This window comes from Staurois parvus, unplaced genomic scaffold, assembly GCF_062004578.1.
Source record: "Staurois parvus isolate SC_StPar_1 unplaced genomic scaffold, SC_StPar_1.0 ptg003904l, whole genome shotgun sequence".
Lineage (NCBI taxonomy): Eukaryota > Metazoa > Chordata > Amphibia > Anura > Ranidae > Staurois > Staurois parvus.
In genome coordinates this window covers 21065-29595 of record NW_028321699.1, presented here as the reverse complement: position 1 = coordinate 29595, position 8531 = coordinate 21065, and the positions used below count along the sequence as shown (strand labels likewise).

The 8531-nt window shown below is 47.1% G+C and overlaps 1 protein-coding gene across 1 annotated transcript; it reads left to right on the top strand.

Moving 5' to 3' along the window:
- Window positions 1-6: 6 nt before the first annotated feature.
- Window positions 7-5511, top strand: HSPB7 (heat shock protein family B (small) member 7). Its single transcript, XM_089668148.1, is given in 3 exon segments — window positions 7-72; window positions 74-118; window positions 2489-5511. Coding segments are annotated over 3 exon segments (291 nt in total). The 3' UTR covers window positions 2669-5511.
- The last annotated feature ends 3020 nt before the right edge of the window (window positions 5512-8531 follow it).

Here is an 8531-nt window from a genome sequence, read left to right as displayed (position 1 = left end):
CAGAAGATGAAGACTCTGGGGAACACCTATCAGTTTGAGGTCGATGTCCGAGATTTCTCTCCAGAAGACATTCATCGTCACCACTTCCAACAACCAGATTGAGGTCCACGCAGAGAAAGTGAGTGGTCAGTGGCGTGTCTCCCTGCTGTACAAATGGGAGATCGTGAAAGAAGAGAGGTCTAAAAATACGAGGGGTCTCATTGCTGGCCTCTGTCTTACTGGCTGTCTCTGAGTCACCGAGCTGGAACAAGTACACAGCCAGTGAAGTACAATTCCTGACCTCCGTATTCATTTCAGGTCAGCGACTCAAAGTATCAAAGCCAATGGACCAACATGACAGCTGGGCAGCTAGAATTGTCAGCAGAAAGGTCAACAATGTTATCCTGCATATAACTCAACACAGATTTCCTCAAAGTAGGGTAGTGATGTGTAGATCAGATCTCTGAGTCTCTCTGGGTTGGAGATGTGTAGATGATATCTCTGAGTCTCTGTAGGTTGGAGATGTGTAGATGATATCTCTGAATCTCTGTAGGTTGGAGATGTGTAGATGATATCTCTGAGTCTCTGTAGGTTGGAGATGTGTAGATCATATCTCTGAGTCTCTCTAGGTTGGAGAATGTGTAGATCATATCTCTGAGTCTCTCTAGGTTGGAGATGTGTAGATGATATCTCTGAGTCTCTGTAGGTTGGAGATGTGTAGATGATATCTCTGAGTCTCTCTAGGTTGGAGATGTGTAGATCATATCTCTGAGTCTCTCTAGGTTGGGATGTGTAGATGATATCTCTGAGTCTCTCTAGGTTGGAGATGTGTTAGATCATATCTCTGAGTCTCTCTAGGTTGGAGATGTGTAGATGATATCTCTGAGTCTCTGTAGGTTGGAGATGTGTAGATGATATCTCTGAGTCTCTCTAGGTTGGAGATGTGTAGATCATATCTCTGAGTCTCTCTAGGTTGGAGATGTGTAGATGATATCTCTGAGTCTCTGTAGGTTGGTGATGTGTAGATCTTATCTCTGAGTATCTGTAGGTTGGAGATGTGTAGATGATATCTCTGAGTCTCTGTAGGTTGGAGATGTGTAGATCATATCTCTGAGTCTCTCTAGGTTGGAGATGTGTAGATGATATCTCTGAGTCTCTCTAGGTTGGAGATGTGTAGATGATATCTCTGAGTCTCTCTAGGTTGGAGATGTGTAGATGATATCTCTGAGTCTCTCTAGGTTGGAGATGTGTAGATGATATCTCTGAGTCTCTCTAGGTTGGAGATGTGTAGATGATAGCTCTGGGTCTCTGTAGGTTGGAGATGTGTAGATCATATCTCTTGGTCTCTGTAGGTTGGAGATGTGTAGATCATATCTCTTGGTCTCTGTAGGTTGGTGATGTGTAGATCTTATCTCTGAGTATCTGTAGGATGGAGATGTGTAGATGATATCTCTTGGTCTCTGTAGGTTGGTGATGTGCAGATCATATCTCTGGGACTCTGTAGGTTGGAGATGTGTAGATCATATCTCTGTAGGTTGGAAATGTGTAGATCTTATCTCTTGGTTACTGTAGGCTGAAGATGTGTAGGTCATATCTTTGGGTCTCTGTAGTTTGGTGATGTGTAGATCCTATCTCTGAGTATCTGTAGGTTGGAGATGTGTAGATGATATCTCTGGATCTCTGTAGGTTGTTGATGTGTGGATCATATCTCTGGGTCTCTGTAGGTTGGTGATGTGTAGATCTTATCTCTGGGTTTCTGTAGGTTGGTGATGTGTAGATCATATCTCTGGGACTCTGTAGGTTGGAGATGTGTAGATGATATCTCTGGGACTCTGTAGGTTGGAGATGTGTAGATCATATCTCTGGGTCTCTGTAGGTTGGTGATGTGTAGATCATATCTCTGGGTCTCTGTAGGTTGGAGATGTGTAGATCATATCTCTGGGTTTCTGTAGGTTGGTGATGTGTAGATGATATCTTCTGGGTCTCTGTAGGTTGGAGATGTGCAGATCTTATCTCTGTGTCTCTGTAGGTTGGTTATGTGTAGATCATATCTCTTGGGTTTCTGTAGGTTAGAGATGTGTAGATCATATCTTTGGGTCTCTGTAGGTTGGAGATGTGTAGATCTCTTGGGTTTCTGTAGGTTGGTGATGTGTAGATCATATCTCTGGGTTTCTGTAGGTTGGTTATGTGTAGATCATATCTCTGGGTTTCTGTAGGTTGGTTATGTGTAGATCATATCTCTTGGGTTTCAATAGGTTGGTGATGTGTGGATCATATCTCTTGGGTTTCTGTAGGTTAGAGATGTGTAGATCTCTTGGGTTTCTGTAGGCTGGTGATGTGTAGATCATATCTCTGTGTCTCTGTAGGTTGGTGATGTGTAGATCATATCTCTTGGGTTTCTGTAGGTTGGTGATTTGTAGATCATATCTCTGTGTCTCTGTAGGTTAGGGGATGTGTAGATTGAAAGGGGGCAGCTACGTGAAACTCATCCCCTTTCTCTTGTTTGCAGCTCGCCTCCGATGGGACCATCATGAACACCTTCACCCACAAGTGCCAACTCCCTGAGGATGTAGACCCAACCACGGTGACCTCCGCCTTGGGTGATGGAGGATTGCTGATCGTCAAGGCTGAGAGGGTCCCAGCCAAGCACACGGACCACCAAACTTTCCGGACTGAGATCAAAATTTGAAATCCCAGTATGGATCAGCGAGGAGGCTCTGGGCACTGAGACGTTGGCTCCATGGACTCAAAATTTAAAAGATTGACCCCCTCCCCCAGATACTGCGACCACGTTAGTTTTCACACCTTTCACAGTTCATACGGACTCACCTGGAACAATGGCCACCAAAGATGTGAGCCATGGGGTCACTGTGAACTGGCCACGAGTGTTGTGTGCCGTGACTTGATAGTGAGTGTGTCATTTACACGATTCTTGTATTTCTGTTGTGGACATTCCAGAAGAGGACTGTAGATCAGAAAAGAAAACAATCAGTAAATTAATTCTCATATTCACCTATATTATATTTAGTCCAGGGAAAACCTCCACTTCAAATTCTTAGCTTGGAGTTGCAGTACCATGATGCCCCCTGCTGGTCTGGTATTCCCAGGTCTCCTATTATAGCAGGTTATCTCACTACCATGATGCCCCCTGCTGGTCTGGTATCCCCAGGTCTCTTATTATAGCAGGTTATCTCACTACCATGGCGCCTCCTGCTGGTTTGGGATCCCCAGGTCTCCCATTATAGCAGGTTATCTCACTACCATGGCGCCTCCTGCTGGTCTGGTATTCCCAGGTCTCCTGTTATAGCAGGTTATCTCACTACCATGATGCCCCCTGCTGGTCTGGTATCCCCAGGTCTCCTATTACAGCAGGTTATCTCACTACCATGGTGCCTCCTGCTGGTCTGGTATCCCCAGGTCTCCTAATATAGCAGGTTATCTCACTACCATGGCGCCTCCTGCTGGTTTGGGATCCCCAGGTCTCCCATTATAGCAGGTTATCTCACTACCATGGTGTCCCCTGCTGGTCTGGTATTCCCAGGTCTCCCATTATAGCAGGTTATCTCACTACCATGGCGCCTCCTGCTGGTCTGGTATTCCCAGGTCTCCTGTTATAGCAGGTTATCTCACTACCATGATGCCCCCTGCTGATCTGGTATCCCCAGGTCTCCTATTACAGCAGGTTATCTCACTACCATGGTGCCTCCTGCTGGTCTGGTATCCCCAGGTCTCCTAATATAGCAGGTTATCTCACTACCATGGCGCCTCCTGCTGGTTTGGGATCCCCAGGTCTCCCATTATAGCAGGTTATCTCACTACCATGGTGTCCCCTGCTGGTCTGGTATTCCCAGGTCTCCCATTATAGCAGGTTATCTCACTACCATGGTGCCCCCTGCTGGTCTGCTATTCCCAGGTCTCCCATTATAGCAGGTTATCTCAGTACTGTGGCGCCCCCTGCTGGTCTGGTATCCCCAGGTCTCCCATTATAGCAGGTTATCTCACTACCATGATGCCCCTGCTGTTCTGGTATCCCCAGGTCTCCTAATATAGCAGGTTATCTCACTACCAGGGCGCCTCCTGCTTGTTTGGTATCTCCAAGTCTCCCATTATAGCAGGTTATCACACTACCATGATGCCCCTGCTGGTCTGGTATCCCCAGGTCTCCTAATATAGCAGGTTATCTCACTACCATGGCGCCTCCTGCTGGTCTGGTATTCCCAGGTCTCCCATTATAGTAGGTTTTCTCACTACCATGGCGCCTCCTGCTGGTCTGGTATTCCCAGGTCTCCCATTATAGTAGGTTTTCTCACTACCATGATGCCCCCTGCTGGTCTGGTATCCCCAGGTCTCCTAATATAGCAGGTTATCTCAGTACCATGGCGCCTCCTTCTGGTCTGTTATCCCCAGGTCTCCTATTATAGCAGGTTATCTCACTACCATGGCGCCTCCTGCTGGTCTGGGATCCCCAGGTCTCCCATTATAGCAGGTTATCGCACTACCATGGTGCCTCCTGCTGGTCTGATATCCCCAGGTCTCCCATTATAGCAGGTTATCTCACTACCATGGTGCCTCCTGCTGGTCTGATATCCCCAGGTCTCCCATTATAGCAGGTTATCTCACTACCATGATGCCCCCTGCTGGTATGGGATCCCCAGGTCTCCTAATATAGCAGGTTATCTCAGTACCATGGTGCCTCCTGCTGGTTTGGGATCCCCAGGTTTCCCATTATAGTAGGTTATCTCACTACCATGGCGCCTCCTGCTGGTATTGGATCCCCAGGTCTCCCATTATTGCAGGTTATCTCACTACCATGGCGCCTCCTGCTGGTCTGGGATCCCCAGGTCTCCCATTATAGTAGGTTATCTCACTACCATGGCGCCTCCTGTTGGTTTGGGATCCCCAGGTCTCCCATTATAGCAGGTTAGCAGTCAGGTCAGAATTGAGTTTCTTATATAGCTGATATCCAAGGACAGAAAATTCCAGGGACAAACACTGACTACCTAGGACTGAGCAGGGCAGTCATGAATGTCAGTGTGGTCTCCATGTGTGCTAAAAGGTGAGTGACCACACTGTGACCCGGTGCAGACCATCAGGAATCCACATCAGGTTACAGACACATCCCATCATGCATCTTCATTGTGTATTCCTATAGATCTAGGTGGATCCTGACCACGGAGAGACGTGGTCACAGTGCGATGAAAGGAGGGAATGGAAGCTGCAGGTGTGCACAGGTCCTCTGGACAGGCCGCCCAGTACAGCAAAGGATTCTGGGAAGAAGTATGAGCTCCAGAAAAGTTGTCTTTTATTTGTGGATGGAATGGTGACGTGTGGAGAGAGACGGTTGTTTGAAATGTAAGAATGTGTGACCCCCAAATAGTATACAATGTGATTGTCTGTCATTGCCAATCCTCCAACTCCATGGATTCCTGAAAAGCGTCTGATCGCGTCGCCCTCCTCGCAGTCCGCCATCTTTCCTGTTTGTATATAGATTGCAATGTTCCTTTCTTGTTACATTTTAAATACTTTTTATCACTGGCGAGTCTCGGAGTTTTATTTCCAAAGATAAATGTGATGTTCCAGAGAATGGGGTGTACCTGTCCTTCTATAATGGGGTGTACCTGTCCTATAATGGGGTGTACCTGTCCTATAATGGGGTGTACCTGTCCAATAATGGGGTGGGGTGTACCTGTCCTTCTATAATGGGGTGTACCTGTCCTATAATGGGGTGTACCTATGCTTCTATAATGGGGTGTACCTATCCTTCTATAATGGGGTGTACCTGTCCTATAATAGGGTGTACCTGTCCTTCTATAACGGGGTGTAGCTGTCCTTCTATAATCGGGTGTACCTGTCCTTCTATAACGGGGTGTAGCTATCCTTCTATAATCGGGTGTACCTGTCCTTCTATAACGGGGTGTACCTGTCCTTCTATAATCGGGTGTACCTGTCATACTATAATGGGGTGTACCTGTCCTTCTGTAACCGGGTGTACCTGTCATTCTATAATGGGGTGTACATGTCCTTCTATAATGGGGTGTACATGTCCTTCTATAATGGGGTGTACCTGTCCTTCTGTAACCGGGTGTACCTGTCATACCATAATGGGGTGTACCTGTCATTCCATAACTGGGTGTACCTGCCATTCTATAATGGGTTGCACCTGTTTTTCTACAATGGGGGGCACTTATCATTTTATAATGGGGTGTACCTGTCAGTCTATACTGTAAGGGGGTGCAATTGTCATTTTAGAACGGGGTGTACCTGTCCTTCTATAACATGGTGCACCTGTCCTTCTATAACGGGGTGTAGCTGTCCTTCTATAATGGGGTGTACCCATCCTATAATGGGGTGTACCTGTCCTTCTATAACAGGGTGTACCTGTCATACCATAATGGGGTGTACCTGTCATTCTATAATGGGGTGTAGCTGTCCTAACGGGGTGTACCTGTCATTCTACAACAGGGTGTACCTGTCCTTCTATAACGGGGTGCACCTGTCCTTCTATAACGGGTTGTAGCTGTCCTTCTATAATGGGGTGTACCCGTCCTATAATGGGGTGTACCTGTCCTTCTATAACGGGGTGTACCCGTTATTCTATACTCTGCATCCATCCAGGCACATTATCCTTCGGCGGCACGACACATTTCTTGTCCTGATCACAATGGAAACCACTGACTTCCCTCTCTGATACATTTTCTTGATTTGCACCGACATCCACATTTTCAGGAAAAGCTTTCGGGGGCCCCCCCTTCTTCAAGGATCCAAACAGTAGTTGAAGTACTTGAGTACTGCTTGGACCTTGAAGAAGAGGGGCTGCTTGTCCTGAAAATTTGGATGTTGGTGCAAATAAAAAGAAAGTATCAGAGAGGGAAGTCAGTGGTTTCCATTGTGATCAGGACAAGAAACGTGTGGTGCCGCCGAAGCATGATGGTGTATCCCGGACAGGACGCCATTGTTTTTGTTGCAAGTGCACCAATACGGCTCCAATGACCTCCAGAATGATGACAATGGGGAGCTCACCTTTCCATCCTTACCCTACCATTATCTATCCACCCGTCTTGTATATTGCTGTGTATACACCTTGGAATGAAGGAAACTCTGGGTGGTTGACGAAGTCTTCAAAGTCAATGTTCTACACTTTTATGAAGTTGCCATACTCTTGTTGGTCAGTAGGGGGCGACACTGCAGCCTGCAGAGGAGCTGCCATATCTCTCCTCGCTCCCCCTGGTGTGGAAATTGTTATTTATAGGGAGCTGACAATGGACACAGAGCAGAGCGGCTGCTGTAATCCCGGCCCTGAAATCTGAGAAGCTGAAGAATGACCAATGTCACCTTCAGGATGATCAGAGGGACACCATGGGGTGTGGGCAGCTCCCCGGAGGGTGAGGACAGGCCGCCCCGCAGGGTGACGGCACACACAATTATAGAGGTATTACAGGGATAGGACAGGAATTCGATTTTTATGGCTTTAGGGTTCGTCTCGGCCCGCCTGCTGAACAAAATGGATGAGTCGGGACCACGGGTTCCTATTGAGATGTATATTGTATTGAGTCTGGAGGAACAGATGAGGGGCAGAACCTCAAATCTCTCCAACAGTTTCATCTTTCATCTTCTGGAAATGTGTTTTCCTTTTTTGTGTCGTTTTTGTTTTTCTTGGAGCAATATCTATTATTATTATTATGATACATTTTACTTTGTATCTAAACGTTGGTCCGCAGTGACAACTACCAACACGGAACCAAACATTTCACTAGTAGATGGAAGTCCCATCAGTCTCCTAGAAGCTCCAACATGTCCATCTCAGTCCAATAGTCATTGTCAATCCTCAGAAATCTGCAGTTGTCTTCCAATATGGCGATCCTGCCATGGAGTTCTCTGTTCAGGCACTTCCTTTAGGGAGAACGCTTCTGTTCTGTCCCCCATTTGCACTCACCCCATCACACGGGCTTCCGATGGTGACTACTAGAGGCTCTTTCAGCACACATGACGCAGACACGGCCCACCATTGTCACCATCAGGAAACCCAGCCTGAGAAATGCCGGGCGGCCATCGCTAGGTGGGGAGGAACTGCAAAGAGGCTGCAGGAGGTCAGCAGCACTGAGATGGAACAAACGAGGAAGAAAAAGGTGAAAATGGTATTGTGTGAAAACATGACAATGTCAATGCAACCCAGTTCGGGTTTATAGTCTACGGATCACATCAGTGCTGCCACCTAAAGATCTGGAAGACATAAATATTATACGTTACGAATGATCAAACCGAACACAATATTTGGGGATTATTGCTCTACGGCACGGGTGTCAGACTGGCGGCCCTCCAGCTGTTGCCAAACTACAAGTCCCATGAGGCATTGCAAGATTGGCAGTTACAAGTACGACTCCCAAAGACAGAGGCATGATGGGACTTGTAGTTCCACAACAGCTGGAGGGCCGCCAGTTTGACACCCCTGACCTATGATGTCACATACTGTAATGCCTCAGTCATTAATATTGAAGAATCATATTCACAGCCAGTTCCACAGTACCAGCACCTGACCAATAGAGGGCACCCTT